The following is an 18023-nucleotide window of genomic DNA, read 5'->3' on the forward strand; positions in this document are numbered from 1 at the left end:
TGTGTTGCTGTGCCTCATTGTATGAGACACTAAATGTGAAAGCATTCAATATAGTCTCTGACCCGAGAGAGAGACTCTCAGTAAGGTGACAGCTGTCAAGATTATTAAGATCAAATTTCTTACCCATGTTTAAAAGTTCAGAGAAGAGCGTTCCAAGAAGATGGGAACTTCTGATAAGCTGAATAAGGTTTGTTCAGAAATTTTTATTACTTTTCTGGAAGCAAGATAAAGAAAAAAAAGGTCAAATTTGGTGATCTTGATGAGCAATGTCAATGAGCTGGCAGTTCAGGAAGTGTATCAGTGTGAATTTGAGTGGAAAGTGTGCAGATAAATCTTTTGTGAAGTTTGGCTATGATAGGATGGAAAGTAGGATGGTGGTTGGAGGGAGTGTGGGGTCAAAGGAAAGTTTCTATAGAAGGGACTAGCAGACAGAACAAATAAATAAATAAATTTTTTAAAAAAAGAAGGAACTAGCAGATGAGAATACTCCAAGAAGCTATGAGAAGAGAGTCACAGGAGGTAGGGATAAATGAAGGTGAGTCAGAAAGGCTATGAGCCCAGGAAGAAGGATGATGCCCCCATCATGGCAGGAGAGGAGATGTGAAAGATGAGTCCAGAGACAGGAAGATTAGAAGATGAGGGAAGCAATGCTTAGTGACTCCAATAGAGAAGATCATGATGTCATTAAATGTGTGGGGATGGGAGACAGTAGGAATTTCGAAGAGTGGAAAAACAACCAACTAGAAAAACACCACAGGACGATCCAGCTGTGTTGAGTGTGGGGGAGGCACAAATGTAGGTTTTATTATTTAGGTAGGTTTTATTACTATTTCTCAGATATAGCAAGGCTCACAGATGAGAAGGTGAATGCCATTGAGAACATGGTTGATTATATTCACAGATCCTAAGGAGGGGGTGCACAGGAAGAGGCACCAGGGTCAATCAGGAGGCCAAGGGAGAAGGGAGATATGAGCAACAGCCTTTCTTGTGGTTTCCATGGGAAGGAACAGGAGAGGCAGGGTAAGCAGGTTTAGGATTGGATAGTGTGAATAATTTCCACAGGCCCTGGGATGAGGGAACTGTCCCAGGTTGTCTGGTGCCTGGCCCTGGAGTGATTAGGGTAGGGGAATAGTGGCCCAGAGTGTGAGAGCCCCCAGCAAAGGAGGGCTCTGGGTAGTTGGTTTGCATATGAAAGACAGATCTCAGGTCATCTGTTTGCTATCACTATCTCTAGGAATTAGTTAGACTAGGAGGGGCAGTCCCTATAGAGTCACCAAAGCCCCAAGATGTACAAGCAACAAATATAGAAACTAGAAAAATGAAAAATGTGGTTATTAGACTGATGAATAATCTCCAACACAAATGCCCCACTTTCCTGCCTGTAGCCTTTGCCCAGACAATTCCAGGAGCTACCTGGAGCCCCCATTTAATCTTTTAAGGACACCCTGACTCGGGTTTAGACAGGGCCTCATAGGCACCAACCAGAAATGATATTCACCGTCCAAAATGGAGAAAAAAAATATTAAGAACACTTATTTTCTTCTCAAGCAGTAGGGCGGGGAGGGGGAGGAAGGACACATTCCTATAGGAGGGAAAAAAGGACATGGTCAGTTGAGAAAAAAAAATAACACACAAATGGTGAGAGATAATGATTTCTCTTTTCATTGAAGAACAGAAAAAGTAAACAATGAGATTTCTCACTTATTTTTTTGAGAAAGGTGAAGGACAAAGATGAAGCAAAAATGCTCAGGCTTGGTACTATGGTGGGATTATAAACTATTTATTTTTTAAAGATTTTATTTATTTATTTGAGAGAGCAAGTGAGCACACAAACAGGGGGAGGAGGAAAGGGAGAGGGAGAAGCATCGCTGAGCAGGGGGCCCAACGCGGGGCTCAATCCCAGAACCTCAAGATCACAACCCAAGCCAGTCAGATGCTTAACCAATTGAGGCAACCAGGTGCCCCTAAACTAGTTTATTTTGAAAAACCTCTCTCTGGAGTGCTGTTTAGGAAGTATCAAAATTCTTAAAATGGCACCATTCTTTGACCCAGAAGTTTCACTCCTACAAAATTATCCTGAGGAGTATATTGCACAGTGCTTGATGGTTACCCTACCACTAAATGAGGCAGGATAAGAAAGATGCTGAAAAAATAAATGCAGTGGGTCATTATTCTATTTCCTGCTCAGCCCAAGTCTACACACATTCAGTTTTTCTCAGTGAGATTGACTCTTAGACTGGACTGCCACCTGGGAATGGGTCAGGAGCCATGGGATTGAACCCATGCTCTACCATTTCAACTCCTGTGACTGTATGTCAGCAAAGCAGCATTGAAGTGACTTCCACAGATAGAGTCATTACTATACCTCTGTCCTCACATCCTCTCCTTTAACCACCATAACAACTCTAAGAGATGGGTACTTTCCATTTACAGACAATAAAAATGACCTCAAGAAGATTAAGAAATGAGCCATCTGGCACACAATAAATGGCTGATCTGGAGCCAGGCACACTGACTCAAAAGCCAGTCTACTAGGTCAGGAAAGTTATCCACCTCCCAAAGGGGCCTATCCTCCTTTTTTCACAAACTGGGTCTGGTCCAGTAATGTCTGAATTATTTTCTCACTTTGACCTTCAACCATTTTCACTTCCTCTCCTGCTCATGTTTGGATGGTAGAGGAGTTTGCTGAGCCCATGAGGACGGAGTATGCTTTAGCAGAGTGCCCTCCCCAGGACAGGGAACCCAAATGGCCACAGATGCATGTCTTAATGGTGCTAACAAATACCGCTTTTCCCCCAGCACAGCCTGGCTCAGCACATACTGGCCTCTGCCTGGCTCCTTGGGTCTACCTTGTCCTTCTCAGTAACCAAGAAAAAGCCTAGTACCCTGGCACTGCTTTTTCAGTTAATTTCTAACTAAGGAATCTCTTTATGCCAAAAGGTGCAAAACAGAGGCCTTATATTTGCAGGCACAAGTTTGACCCCCCAATGTCAGTCACTTGGGGTGTCCACATATTAGGAAAAAGAACAACAACAATCTGACAGCCTAGGAAAGGAAAACACTGTGCCCAAAGGGGAAAATATTCCACCCTCAAGAAAACAATCTCAAGAAACAGAACCAGAGAATAATTGGAGGAGAGATTGCCAGCAAGGGGTAGATGTATATATAGGAGGCACAGACCTGTAAACAGACTAATTCTACCTTTCTGGCTTCAGGTAAGGCTATCAATGGCTCTCTCTTCTCCTAGCCACTTCTCCCCCCACCTAGTTGCCTACTATTTCCCATTCCATTTGGGAGAGGGAGAAAGGAAATGAAGAGATTGGACACTGGGTCAGACCTAGGTTGGGTCATTCCTCTGTTGACTATTGGCTTCATTATCTTTGTTGGTCAATCTCCCTGTCTTTGAGGCTATGCTTTTCTAATAATAATGACTACTATTTCTTCACTTGTTCAACAAATATTAGTGAAGTGCCTACTATGTACCAGGCACTGGGGTACGGCAGTGAACAATAGCATTTGCTATGTGCCAGATCCTGCTTTGCTTATATCATCTTAGTTAATCTCCATGACAACATGGAGTCAGTTATCATCTGCCACAGTGTTTTCAAAGTATAGGTCATGACCCATTAATAAATCATGAAATCACTTGTGGATTATATCCAAAATTTTCTTTTCTTTTATTTTTTATTATTTTTTTATGATAGTCGCACAGAGAGAGAGAGAGGCAGAGACACAGGCAGAGGGAGAAGCAGGCTCCATGCACCGGGAGCCCGACGTGGGATTCAGTCCCGGGTCTCCAGGACCATGCCCTGGGCCAAAGGCAGGCGCTAAACCGCTCAGCCACCCAGGGATCCTCCCAAATTTTCTTTTGATTAAATTTTATAGACTCTGTCAGCAAGCAATGCAAACAGTAATGATAAGGTTTTTTTTTTTTTTTTAAGAAAACGTATTATATTGTGTGTGTGTGTGTGTGTGTGTGTGTGTGTGTGTGTGTACCCATGTACATACACAAGCAATAGCACCAGGTTATGGTAAAAAAATATTTTCCTTATAGCAGATTGTGGTTACAAAAGCTTGGAAAACACAGCTCCAGAACACAAGTTCTTTGATCACAGGGATTTCAAACTGAGCCTGGCACATCACAGCTTCTCAGTTTGTAAAAACAATAATCCCTATTCATAGATGAGGAAACTAATTCTTAGCGAATTGAAATACCTTTCCCAGTGTTACATTGTTAGCAATTAGTGAAATACAGATTTGGATCCTGGTTGCAGCTCCAGGTCCCACACATTTAACCACTATACTACTCTAGTTTGCAGCTATAAAAATTGAGGCAATAGTAATACTCACCTAGGATTATTTCACCAACTGAGTGAAATAATAAGTGACCGCTCTGGAAACACTAAAATCTTTTGTGAAGGTTCATCATCTCTCGAGTTACTTATCTTAAGCAAAGCTACCTCCAAAAAGATGGTGAGTCCAGAACGTGCTACCCTACCTTGCTGCTTCCTGTTTCAAAAGAGACTCACTTCTTCCAGATGCACTGAGATTGGGGAAGCAGAGGCTAATATGCGGGTGGGAGTAAGAGTTGGGTAACAGATGGGAAAACTACCAAAGCAAGGGTCACAATACTGCACATATTTTGTCATTCATATAAATGGCGTCTTCTGGAGTTGTGCAGTGCACAACCAAAGCACTCCTCTCAACTGTGGAGAAGTGAGTTCAATCATGTATTTATCCCACCCATCTCTGTTCCACAGGACTCCAGGCATCACAGACAGGGAGGAAACACCAAGGGGTCAACCTGTCCTTGCCTTTGGGCAGGTCTTCCCCAGACCAGAAGTAACTGTGAAGAGCAGAAAAAAATGGGGCAGCTTTCCTCTCTGACCTCGGTGTGGATGGTAGTAGTGGTAACCTCTTGGGTCATCATAGCTGCAAACATTGATACTGTGGAAGCAAGTAAGTGGTGTGTGTGGGAGGGGGGGGGAACAAGGCTGCTGTTAACAGAGCAGGTCTGGCTCCATCTCCTATAATGCTTAGAATTTGATTTATTCAAAATCCATTTTTACACTTTAATGTATATAGGACTCGGATGAGAATTTTGCTGAAATGCAGATTCCTATTCAGTAGACCTTAGGTAGAGTCTGAAATTCTGCATTTCTGACAAGCTCTCAGGTAATTCTGATGCTGTCTATGGTCCTTGGATCATACATTGAGAGGCAAGAGTCTAGAATACCACTAAGGTCCCCTGGTACTTTACTGGAAGGTCAGGAACATATTCAACCACACAGGAGATTTGAACACACCTAAGTGGTTTCCAAACACCTTCCCTTGCACTCTTAAGGGGTCATTCCATTGGATTTTGCATTATCCTCATCTAGCTTTCAGCTTCTCCTGGAGAAGGGAGCCGGATATCTCCCCTGAGCTGGAGCACTTTGGGGCACAGTAAATGCCATTTCAGGGTCATAGTTAAGAGGTTAAGAGCGTATACTCTGTGGTCCTGCCGCCTGTGTTTGTGTCTTGGTTCTGCTGCTTACTAACAGAGTAAGTGGCTTAAACCCTCTGAATCTCAGTTTGCTCAGGGTAAATACAAAAGCAATCCCACAGGGCCACTAGGGAGGATTCAATGAGATAATGAGTGAAAAGCCTAGTGTCCGGCATATAGTAAGTGCTTAATAAACGATAGCTCATTATCTTTATTGTTTTCATTGTTGTGGAGGATGTCAAAGTGTGACATTGACACACAAAGTGTGACTGCCCCTATCAGGGAGAGTTGGGGAAGTCTTCAGAGGAAAGGCAGGGAAGATCTGTTAAATGTTCAAAGGGGGGGTGTGTTGTGTGTGTGACATGGACACTTAAATCTTACCAAAGTGTCAAGAACTCTGCATTATTCCTCTGCATGTGGAAACATGGATATTTTAAAAGAAGACACAGTTGAAAGTAATGCTTAACAGAGAAGAATGCACAGTGGAATCATCAGGGGAGTTCTGTTCAGTTGTTTTGGAGGGAGTCATCCAGGGACCACGTCTTAAAAAAACATGGTACCCTAAGGGATGCGGAGGACTCTGGGTAACCACTGGCCCAGCTGCTCCCACTCTGAGGCTGGGCTCTTTTGTCCACAGGAAGCTGCTCTGAATGTCACAGCAATGCCACCTGCATGGAGGATGGGATGGTCACAACATGCTCCTGCCTGGTGGGTTTCACTGGCAACGGCTTTGAGTGCGTGGACCTGGATGAATGTGCCATTCCTGGTGCCCACAACTGCTCGGAGGGGAGCAGCTGTATGAATACGCCGGGCTCCTACCTGTGCACCTGCCCTGACGGCTTCCGTCTGACACCGGGGCTGGGCTGCATCGACGTGGATGAGTGCTCGGAGCCGGGGCTCAGCCGCTGCCATGCCCTGGCCACCTGCATCAACAACAAGGGCAATTACTCGTGCGTGTGCCCAGCGGGCTACCGAGGGGACGGGCAGCACTGTGAGTGCTCCCCGGGCTCCTGCGGCCCGGGCTTGGACTGCGTGCCTGTGGGAGACGCGCTGGTGTGCGCGGACCCGTGCCAGGAGCATCGCATCCTGGATGAGTACTGGCGCAGCACCGAGTACGGGGCGGGTTACACCTGCGACGTGGGCCTGAACGGCTGGTACCGCTTCACAGGGCCAGGTGGGGTGCGCCTGGCGGAGACCTGCGTGCCGGTTCTGCACTGCAACACGGCCGCGCCCATGTGGCTCAATGGCACACACCCGACCAGAGACCAGGGCATCGTGAACCGCACAGCCTGTGCGCACTGGAGTGGCCACTGCTGCCTGTGGGATGCGTCCATCCAGGTGAAGGCCTGCGCCGGCGGCTACTATGTCTACAACCTCACGGAGACCCCTGAGTGCTACCTGGCCTACTGCACAGGTGAGTGGGCACCTCCCCCCCCTCCTCCACCCCCTATTCCAGGCCTGGGTGGGCACCACGGGAGACCCCGGAGCATCCCTGTTGACTGTGTCTGTGATCCTGCAGACCCCACCTCTGTGTTGGGGACATGTGAGGAGTGCAGTGTAGAAGAGGACTGCAAATCCCATGATGGCATGTGGAGCTGCCAGTGCAAACAGGACTTCAATGTCACGGGTGAGGCCAGTGGGAGGAGGGTGATGCGTTGGGAAATGGCAGCAACTGGGGGAGGGATACATGGCTGTGTGTGAGTTGGGGACATGTGGGGATGATGCAGGGATGCATATCATCCCATGTGAATGAAAAGTGGATCCAGTAATATCTGTCAAAACCAGCAGAAGCTTGAGGTGCCTGGATGGCTTGGTGGTTGAGCATCTGCCTTCGGCTCAGGGCATGATCCTGGGGTACTGGGATCAAGTCCCACATACAGCTCCCTGTGAGGAGCCTGCTTCTCCCACTGCCTATGTCTCTGCCTCTCTCTCTGTGTGTGTCTTTCATGGATAAATAAAATCTTTTTAAAAAACTCAAAACAAAAAAGGAACCCCCCAAACAGGAGAAGCTCTCTGGGCTCCTAGGCTCCCTTTAGTTGACCCCAAAGCTCCGAGAGCTTGGGGGGCCCCATTACCCCAAGCCTCCTTTCTGAGGCTCCCACATCACAGCACAGGTGGCTGCCACTTGTTGTCCAAAGACTGCCTAAGCCATATTTCTGCAGCTCAAGAACAGAGGAGTAGTGACCAGCCTGTGGTTTGGAGGGCTGGGTCCTCCACTGACCAGCAGAGGATCCTAAGCAGACCTCCATGGGCCTCAGTTTCCCCATATGTACAATGATTAAAGCAGGAGAGTATCTCCCAAACTTTAGTCATGATTTTAGTCACATCCAAGTACCAATTTTATAATTTTGTATTATCTAAGTACTACCTAGATATGATTTTTATTAACTTGTTCTTTAAATTGATTGAATCATTCTTTTACATAAACTTGGGATATTTATGGTCACTGCTACATCTATCTGTGGCAAGTAACACCTTAGAAGGTAACAGTAAAAATAAATACAGTGAAAGAGAATTCTTAAATTCCAGCAGCGATTTAATTGAAGTATTACAGCTGGAATACTTCAGAAAAATCCAGCTGAATATCATTGTGTTCCCCAAACACTTAGCCTGATGTCTGCACTCTGTTGTTTTAAAAGAGAAATTAGCAAATGTATACTTTAAAAACTTTAGTAGCTAGTGTGGACTACCTCTCTGATATAGAAAGGATGGAAAGATAATTGCAATTAATATGTTAGTTTGTTGTTTTGTTTTACTGACATTAAGTGTATTTTTTTAAAGATTTTATTTATTTAATCATGAGAGACAGAGAGTGAGGCAGAGACAAAAGGCATAGGCAGAGGGAGAAGCAGGCTCCCTGCAGGGAGCCCAATGTGGGACTTGATTCTGAGACTCCAGGATCATGACCTGAGCCAAAGGCAGACGCTCAACCACCGAGCTACTCAGGTGCCCCAAGATTCAATGTATTTAGTTCTGGGGGGCGGATTACACAAAAATAATATTACTTTTTGTATACAATGCACACTTAGGGCAACATGGAGCTGATGATTGGCCACCTGGATCCATCTAGTGGTGTTCAGAATCCAATCTTGTGTCTCTGTCTCTCTGAGAGAAGACCACAAAAAGAGACAGAAACTAATCTGAATGCTTCCAGCCTGTGGCCAGCTGGGCCCTGAATTGTGGTCACAGGTTTCCAATCCTGCCTTCTCTGCCCATTTCAGATCTCTCCCTCCTGGACCGCAGGCTGGAGTGTAGGCCCAATGATATCAAGGTGTCCCTGAGCAAGTGTCAGCTGAAGACCCTGGGCTTTGAGAAGGTTTTCATGTACCTGCGTGACAGCCAGTGCTCAGGCTTCAATGAGAGGGGCGACCGGGACTGGGTATCTGTGGTGACCCCAGCCAGGGATGGTCCCTGTGGGACAGTGATGATGGTATGTCCTGGTCATTGTGGGACAGGGTTGGAGCACTGCCTGGTTCAAGCCCCGGCTTTATCATTTCTTAGTTGTATAAGCCTGCCTGTGCCTCAGTTTCCTCAATGTAAAATGGAGTATGGTAATAGTACCTACTTCACAGGGGTTGTTAAGAGGATTAAATGAGCTAATATGTAGGAATTGATTGGGACAGTGACTGGCACTGTGTAAGTGCTCAATAAATGTTAGCTTTAAATAAAGAGAATGATCCATGGTGACAGCTCCCCATCTTACAGATGGGAACAGAAAGGCCCAGACAGGGCAGTGATTCTTCTCAGCCAGAAGGTATTAGCACAGGGCTCAGAAGCAGGTCTGTCTGTCTTGGGTGGTGCTGGGAGGGGCAAGGTCTGCATCACTGGTGTTCTGAACCAGGCCTTCACCTCCAGAAACCTCCTCAAAAGTGACCCAGAGGTCAATGTTTGAGTGGAACACAGGCTTCTCCAACTCCATCATCCCCCCAAAAGAAAAGGAAAGAAGTCAAAAGAAAGGAAGAAAAGAATTGTTATTTATTTTCTTAGCACAGTGTTTGAAATTCCAGCATTAATAATGAGTCTGGACATAGTTTTTAGTGTTTTTACTGTTTGAGAGGAAGTGTGGCCTAATTCGAAGAACCCAGGCTTATTAGATCCATGTACTGTGAGAGAGTTACTCAAGAGTTACTTCAATTCTATGAACCCCCCTCTCCACATCATGAGGCAGGGGGCTAGTAGCCCTGCCTCTTAGGGTCATTGGAGGGGTTAATGCAGCGATGCAGCAGGAGGAGTGTTTAGCCCAGGGCCCAGCTCATAAATGGCTGCTGTCATTGTAACTTTGGATCATGACAGCTGGGAAGGTAGCTCACAGGTGGCCAGAGAAACCCGTTTGGTTTTGAATCCTACTCAGATTCTCATGGCCCTTTCCTCTCTCCAACCCCCCAATACAGAGGAATGAAACCCATGCCACATACAGCAACACTCTTTACCTGGCAGATGAGATCATCATCCGTGACCGCAACATCAAAATCAACTTTGAGTGTTCCTACCCCCTGGATATGAAAGTGAGCTTGGAGACCTCCCTGCAGCCGATAGTCAGGTATGGCCAGAAAGGGTCTCCAGTACCCCTGACCATCTCTACACTGCAACCCCTTACTCACCAGGTCTTCAGCTTTCCTGTTAACTATCAGCCATTAGGAGCTGGGTGGGGGGACTGGGAGGCAGTATTTCCAGTGGAGGAGCTCAACTAGGAAGCCTGGAGTCCAGACTCCAATCTAGGCTCATACTAACCAGACAGCTTTGGAAATTGATATAGCCCCACTCTGGGTGTCAGTATTCTCACCTGTGATATTGATTTAGTGGTACTTGTACTACCTTTCTTAGAAGCACAACAGTGCTTGGCATATGTGGATTAAATATTAGGGCCTCTGGCTTATAAGAGGGACAGGGTAGTTGGACCAGATGGAAGAAGGGAGGGCTCTTGGTCCAGACCTGCTATGTATGATATATCCATCATATGCCATATTTGGAGCTTAGTTTCCTTCCTTATCTATAAATAGGAATTTGATTAAAGAGATGTTTATAAATTATGCCTCTTAGAGTTGAGGGTCTTTAAGGAAGTATGCTTAGGGATGCCTGCAGGGTGAACCAGAGAAGTTTCACCCATATTAGTGCTACATGAAGTTTTATTATTACAATAAATAAATAAATAGACAGTGTTGCTAAATAAAATTGAAAATGCCTGAGTGGGATGAATCATAGGCCAATGATGCTGATGTTGGAAAAAAATTACAGTTGTAATTATAACAAGTATTTATGAAGAAATGACTATGTGTCAGGCATTGTGTTAAGCGCTCTATAGGAAACATCTTATTGAAATCTTAGAACACTAGGGCACCCGGGTGGCTCAGCGGTTGAGCATCTGCATTTGGCTCAGGTCATGATCCTGGGGTCCCGGAATGGAGTCCTGCATTGAGCTCCCTGCAGAGAGCCTGCTTCTCCCTCTGCTTATGTCTCTGCCCCTCTCTCTGTGTCTCTCATGAATAAATAAATAAAATCTTTAAAAAAAGAAATTTTAGAGCACCTTAACAGGTGTAGCCATTACTATTATTCTTATTCCCATTATACAGATGTGGAAAATGAGGCTCAGAGAAGATTGAGTAACTTGTTCAAAGTTAGAGTCTAATAAATGGCAGAGCTAGGATTCAAATCAAGGCCTCCAGGCCCAGAGCCCCGACTCTACCATGACCTTCACTATGAGGCTCATCCATGGTTACATGTTCTTTGGGAAGGGCACTAGGCACTGATGAGTATGCATGGCTGAATTGAGGGAAGAAGGTTGCTCATTGTTGGCCTTTGGCCAGAGCATCGTCTGGCTAAGTAGTGTCCTGGAGCAATGGGGCCATGTCACAGGCCTGATGGACTTCAGGGAGCAACACATCTGTATGCAGATGTCTCTCTGGTTTGAGCTAGATATCTTGCCCTAGTCCAAACCAATAGTGCAACTCTCACCTGCAAAATGGACTTCCACATTACTGAGTTTTTATCATGTGCCTTATTTCCCAGCATATCAGTCCTATGATGTCCTTTTTTTGGCTCATCCTGTGAAATCTAAACCAGTGTAGCTGTTTTCAATGTGGTTAAAAACAATCTATTTACAAAATCTCTATCTTCTACTGTAGGTGGAACCAGAACTCTGACTTAGGCCTGTAGGTTGAGACCAAAGAAGGAATGTGTGTATGACTCCCTTGAGAATTTGTTTATTGGACTTCTTAAAGGCAATTTGTTTATTGGACTTCTTAAAGGCAAGGGTCACCAAGTGAGGGGGGCGGACATGTTACAAATATGTGGTCTATGGATCAGCAGCATCAGCATCACATGGGAGCTTGTTGAAAATGCAGAACATGAGCTCCACCTGAACCTACCAAACCAGAACCTGCATTTCAACAAGATCCTGAGGTGACCCATGTCTGTCCATTGCAGTTTGCAACCATTATAGTGGTTGGTGGGTTCCAGTCCTACTGCTAGATAAACAGGCAGAGAGCTGCCAGGGACTGCCTAGGACTACAGACAAGAAAGGGTGGCCTATCTGTTGTTGTTCTCAGCTCTGGTTTTCTCACCAACCCCTTTCCCCCTGCAGCTCCCTAAACATCAGCGTGGGCGGGACAGGCATGTTCACCGTGCGGATGGCACTCTTCCAGACTCCTGACTACACACAGCCCTACCAAGGCTCCTCTGTGACCCTGACCACAGAGGCCTTTCTCTATGTGGGCACCATGCTGGATGGGGGTGATTTGTCCCGGTTTGCACTGCTGATGACTAACTGTTATGCCACACCCAGCAGCAACGCCACAGACCCCTTGAAGTACTTCATCATCCAGGACAGGTAAGGCCCATGGATGGAATTCTGGGGCAGGAGAGGGCACCTTTTGGATTTGGATTTGGGGGAAAATGTACATCTTTATATTCATTAACCTCTAGCTGAAATTTAGCATCACCATCCATTATGAACATAGGCAACAAACCACAGAAGTATTAGCAGGACACGTAAAAACATTTACCTATGTCAGTACTTTTTAGTTACTAGAGTATTAGAGTTTCTACTAGAAATTATTATTTAATGCATTACAAAATATATCCTTGTAAATACATGTATTTATATATAATACATAAGTAAATATATAATGCATACATCAAATGCTGTAATATTTTGAGAACTGTACTTCAATTGAGCTGGTTTCCTTTATAATCTTAGGTACTTTACGCACTTAAAATAGTATTTTGGAAGAGGGATGCACAGGCTTCACCAGAAAGCTGGAGGTATCCAGGACTCAAGAAAAGGTTAAGAAACCTGACTGAAAGGTGCGCCCATCCAGGGTAGGAGGCAAGCTACCTTGGGTGGGAGGAGTGAGCTGGAGACACAATTAACCAAGGACCAATTGTAAAAGGGAAGACACAAGCGTGCTGCTTTTGGAGAACACTGGACCACACTGTGAGGAGATAATGCACACTGTCATTCAAAACAGAATAGGTGTTTTTGGAAGCTTACTGTGTGCCAGGCTCTGTGGATGGCACAGTGAATAGAAGGGACAAAACTCTTTGCCCCTACCTACAGCTGATATTCTAAGAGGGCGAGACCAATAATTAAACAAGATGGAATCGATAGCATGTTAGTGGTGATGGGGCTAAAGGAAAAACTCAAAGCAGGAAAAGGGGAGGGGCATATGCTATTTCATAGCATAGGCAGAAAAAGCATCTCAGACACAGTGACCTATTCTGTTTCGGTTCTTAGAATCTTCTTGGTTCCATCAAAGGAAAAGCATCAGTTGGGTGCTCATCTGACGTTTATACCTCTCTGTTATTGCCTAATCCCTTTTGCAACAGAAAGTAGGCAGAAGTCTGTTTTAGAGCTTTTTGCTGTGACAGGAGCTAACTAAAATTTAATGGCAACTGTTTTACTTTATATTTATCTATAAATGGCCGTGTTTTGCTTATGACAAGTGATGCTGGTTTGCTGTTTGTGGTCAGGATCTAAAGATTCTCCTAAAAAATAGCTGTATTCCAATAAAAAGATACATATACTTAAGGCAAATAGCCAGTAAATAAAAATAAAACAGGTGTTGGGAAACACAGGAAAACACACATGAAGGTGGTTTCTAGGTAAGGCAAAGATTTGCAAAGAGGCATTGATGGAGATTGGAGATTCATGGAGATTTGGGTTCACATCTTGGCTTTGTTATTTCTTAGTCCAGAGACACAAGTCATCTCATCTCTTTGAGATTCATGTTTTCATATGTGAAATGGGCATAAATAATACCTACAGTGCAGGGATTTGTAAACTTTTTTTTTCCCCAGAGTAAAACAATTGAGCATGTACATCATGGGACACTTAGAAGTTTTGCAAAAGAAGCAGAAAGAAATGCGGGGTGTGCCTGTGTTTTCCTGTCTAGGCATGTGTGGGAGCTGGGTCGGGGAGTGCCAGTCCAGGGGGGCTGCCAAACATCTCAGAACATATAAGGAAGAGCCAGTTGGGGAGAGAGTAGAAGGGGTGGGAGGGGACCCTTGGATGCCCTGTTCAGGTTATGTCCATGGGGCTTTCAGGGGGTGGTCCCATTAACCTCAAGGCATTTATTTGGTCAAGTAGAGTTTGCACTTTTGCAAACAGATCTGAATTGTTTGAACAAAGCAGAGTTCCCTTCTTGGTTCTTCCTCTTTGCAGTCAGCATTCAGCCCCTCTCCTAAATCAATTTCAAGCAAGTCATGTAAAATAACTGAGAAAATACCCAATTTGCCTACCCTTGTATCCTGATCCAGCCCAGCACACACATGAGTCTCTGCAGGTGCAGTTTTGAGTTTTGGTGCAATTGTGTATGTCTATGCATGGGAGCGTGCGTGCGCACACACACACACACAAACACACACACTCTCTCTCATATGGTCACTGCCCCTCAGGACTTAGAAGCATCCACTGAACCTGGAACATAGGAGATAGCTGACAAATGGTAGCTAATGAACCTGAATGCCATTTCCTGGGGAACCAAAGTACTGACTTTATAGCATAATTTCAACCCTGTGCTGATGACATTTTTATGTCAGCAGATTTTATATATATCAGAAAAGTTAACTTGTTTAATCTTCACAGCTACCTGAGATGCCTAGGTAGTTCAGTGGTTGAGCGCCTGCCTTCGGCCCAGGACGTAATCCCGGGGTCCTGGGATCGAGTCCCAATCGGGCTCCCTGCATGGAGCCTGCTTCTCCCTCTGCCTGTGTCTCTGTGTCTCCCATGAATAAATAAGTATAATCTTTAAAAAAATCTTCACAGCTATCTTATGATATGGATCACCAATAATAATTGCTGTATACAGATGGGGAAACTGAGGCACAAAGAAATTAAGTTGCTCAAGGACACACAGCTGATAGGTGGTGGAGTGAGATTTGAACCCAGGAAGCTTGGCTCCAGAGCACTTGCTTCACCACCCGCATTATGTGACTTAACCCTCTCAGATGTCCACGCACTACAGACTCAACCATCCAGGTGGTGGAGAATGGGGAGTCCCCTCAGGGCCGATTTTCTGTCCAGATGTTCCGTTTTGCCGGGAACTACGACCTGGTCTACCTGCACTGTGAAGTGTATCTCTGCGACATCATTAATGAAAAATGCAAACCTGTGAGTTGCCTCTCCTCCCTCAGGCTCCTCCCCATCTCCCATAACCAAAGACATTTGGCCACAAGGTCCAGAAGAAAACAAACATTTCTGCTGTTTCCCTTTTAGTCCAGGAAGAGAATGAGCAGTAGGAGGGGTTGGACATAGCCATGTGAGAGACCAAAACTGTTGGGAAATCAGGCAGGATCAGTGCAGTGTGACAGGCTGGTAAATGCTCTGGCTTATCTGCAAGCTTGTGTTCTGATAACAGACACGGACATTTTAAAGCAGCAGGTGCACCTTATCTATGTTAACTTTTTAATGCTTCACAAGTAACTAGAGATGAGGCATGTTATTAGTTCTCTATATGGCAAGAGCAGCTCAGAGAACTTAAGTGACTTTCCTAAGATCATGTGGGGCATAAACCCAAATGTACAGATCTCCTGACAACTCCTGCCTCGACCATCCTCAAGCCCCAGCCTGAGGCAGGAGGATGCCCCTGAGGGAGGGCAGCCCACTCCCCATGGCAGGACCACATCTAGTCTCCCTCATGCAACGATTTCTTTGTTGCCCTCTTCCTGCAGACCTGCTCTGGGACCAGATTCCGCAGTGGAGGCATCATAGACCAAAGCCGCGTCCTGAACTTGGGTCCCATCACACGGAAAAGTAAGAGAACCACTCCCTCCCCCATGTTTCTGGTGGGGAATATTCTCTGGAGATGAGGAAGGATGCCAGAACCTGGCACGTGGATGTTACTGGATTCTGAAGAACTGGAGAAAGTGGATTCTGTGGACTTCAAGCTGCCTTCCTTTTACCGGTTCCTCATCATTGATTCATTCCATTGTACAAATTTGTTCTTGTACCTCTTCTGTGCTAGGCCCTGTGCTAGTGGCTGGGGATCTTGTAAGCAGACACAGACACAGACCCGGATCACATGGAGCTTATAGACCAGTGGAGAAGGCATTATTCAGATTGAGGAGGGATTAACCAAGAGAGGTCAGGGAAAGTGGGTGAGGGGAAGGGAATCCCAGGCAGAGGGCACAGCATGGGCAAAGGGCCTGTGGTGGTAAGGGGATGGTGGAGGCAGTGGGTAGCCCAACCTGCTAGAGGAACTGAGTAAAGGGCAGGCTGGTAAGAGGACATTGGTATGGGATGAGCTGATACAGGTGGGCTCAGACCATGTGGGGACTTACAGTTGCTAAGGTTTTGGGTCTTTTTCTCAAAAGTAGTGGGGAACCTCTGAAGGGTCCAAAGCAGGGAAGTGACATGATCAGATCCGGGTTTCAAAAAGACCACTCTAACTGCAAGGAGAAGGGCAAATTGAAGGGATATCTCTCAGGTTTCTTGCCAACTGCATGCCTTCTCTTTGCACTGATCCTTCTCTTTCCCTTTACAGATGTCCAGGCAGTGGTCTCAAGGGCTGCTTCCAGCAGCTTGGGTAAGTTCAGGTCCTCTTTTCAGGGGGACCTCCACTAGAACCTTCCTCTGGGGCTTTTATCTGTGGCCCAGGATGTGCTGGAGTGCCTGGCCTGCTTGGCTTGAGCTCTAAAGAGGTGACTGCATCTGTGGAAATGCCTGGTACTGGGGCTGCACATATATCTGTGCTTTCTCACAGTAGTGCATATGTGCACACAGACACAGGGGTGCATAGACAGGCACACAGAGTGTTCATCACCCAGACATGTTTGTGCGCACACACACACTAGATCATATGCATGTGTTCATATTTACACACACAGATGCAGAGATGGCTAGAGTTGCATGCATGTATATTTGCAGGTACAGACATACACATACTTCCACAAACTTATACCCAGTAGACCTGCATACACTAGATCTAGACCTTGGGCACTTCCTGAAGCTTTGTGATTCATCTCTAACACCTTTTGCAGGGTTCACTCAACAGGTGACAAATCTATGTGGAGTGCTACTACATGCCAAGGACCATGCTTAGTTCCGGGATGAACATGTTAGATAAACAAGAAACCCTGTTTCTCTGCCTCTCTGACCACAAAGGCCAGGGACAGGTGGCATTTTATGGCCTTTGATTTCAGACACACTGATTTGTCTGAAAATCTGGATGAAAAATGAATTGATGTAACTTGTTGCCCTTCTTGGCTCCTGACACCTCAATCTGAAGGAAGTATTACACCAACCTAGTGTTTTATCTGATCTAGACCAACCCTGCACCAGGAAGCTTGGAGCTGAAGATTCAAGGTGTTCCTAAAAGGCTTGTCCTCTGTGAATATCAGAGGTCACTAAGGATGGTTGAGTAGTTTGGGCACTGCACATGAGTGTCCTTTTGAGGAGCTACCAATCCCAGTGCCAGAGGAAAGGCTGTCTTCTCCAATTTGGTTCATCTGGGAGGGCCCCTTTTTCTATTTTTCCACCCCAACTAGCACCTTTTTCTAACTGGTTTTCTGGGCAGATAAAGAGAAAGCTTCCTTTTTCTAACTGACCAGCCCAGAGAGGGTGTTCTTTCCTAATTGATCAGTCTAAAGGGGGCATCTTACATTAGTTTTGCACAAAGGCACGTCAGTGCTTGCAGCAGCCCTGTAATTGCTTTCTTTTCAGGGTTCCTGAAGGTCTGCCTGCCTCTGCTTCTATCGGCCACCTTGACCCTGATGTTTCAGTGATTGGCAGCTGGAAACCCTGTGCTCTGTGGCTTCATTTCCTGCTGGCTGGGGATGATGCCGCTTAGTGCTCCAGCCACAGAAAAGGGAACTCACACTTCAGTCACTGCTCCTCTTTCCCCACCTTTAATCCTCATTATCACAAAATATCTTAATATCTTTAAATTCTGCCTTCTTTCAAAATGGGACTTGTGACATGTGTGCACATGAGGCCCCATGTCTCCTTAAAGATTGTGGCAAAATAATAATTTTAAAAGCTCAGTCGTTGAAGTCATTCATTCATTCAATAAGTATTTATTGAGCACCTACTATCCAAGGTAGG

The 18023-nt window shown here is 45.6% G+C and overlaps 1 protein-coding gene across 1 annotated transcript; it reads left to right on the forward strand.

Annotated features, from left to right (window-relative positions):
• Positions 1-3027: 3027 nt before the first annotated feature.
• On the forward strand, positions 3028-17962 carry UMOD (uromodulin). Its single transcript, XM_041748371.1, has 11 exons — positions 3028-3215; positions 4761-4959; positions 6123-6899; positions 7005-7112; positions 8707-8915; positions 9877-10025; positions 12066-12311; positions 14930-15092; positions 15653-15734; positions 16465-16506; positions 17643-17962. Exons 2-11 carry the CDS (start codon positions 4866-4868, stop codon positions 17702-17704), a joined length of 1932 nt encoding a protein of 643 aa, XP_041604305.1. The 5' UTR covers positions 3028-3215; positions 4761-4865; the 3' UTR covers positions 17705-17962.
• Positions 17963-18023: the final 61 nt, after the last annotated feature.

This window comes from Vulpes lagopus, chromosome 3, assembly GCF_018345385.1.
Source record: "Vulpes lagopus strain Blue_001 chromosome 3, ASM1834538v1, whole genome shotgun sequence".
Classification (NCBI taxonomy): Eukaryota; Metazoa; Chordata; class Mammalia; order Carnivora; family Canidae; genus Vulpes; species Vulpes lagopus.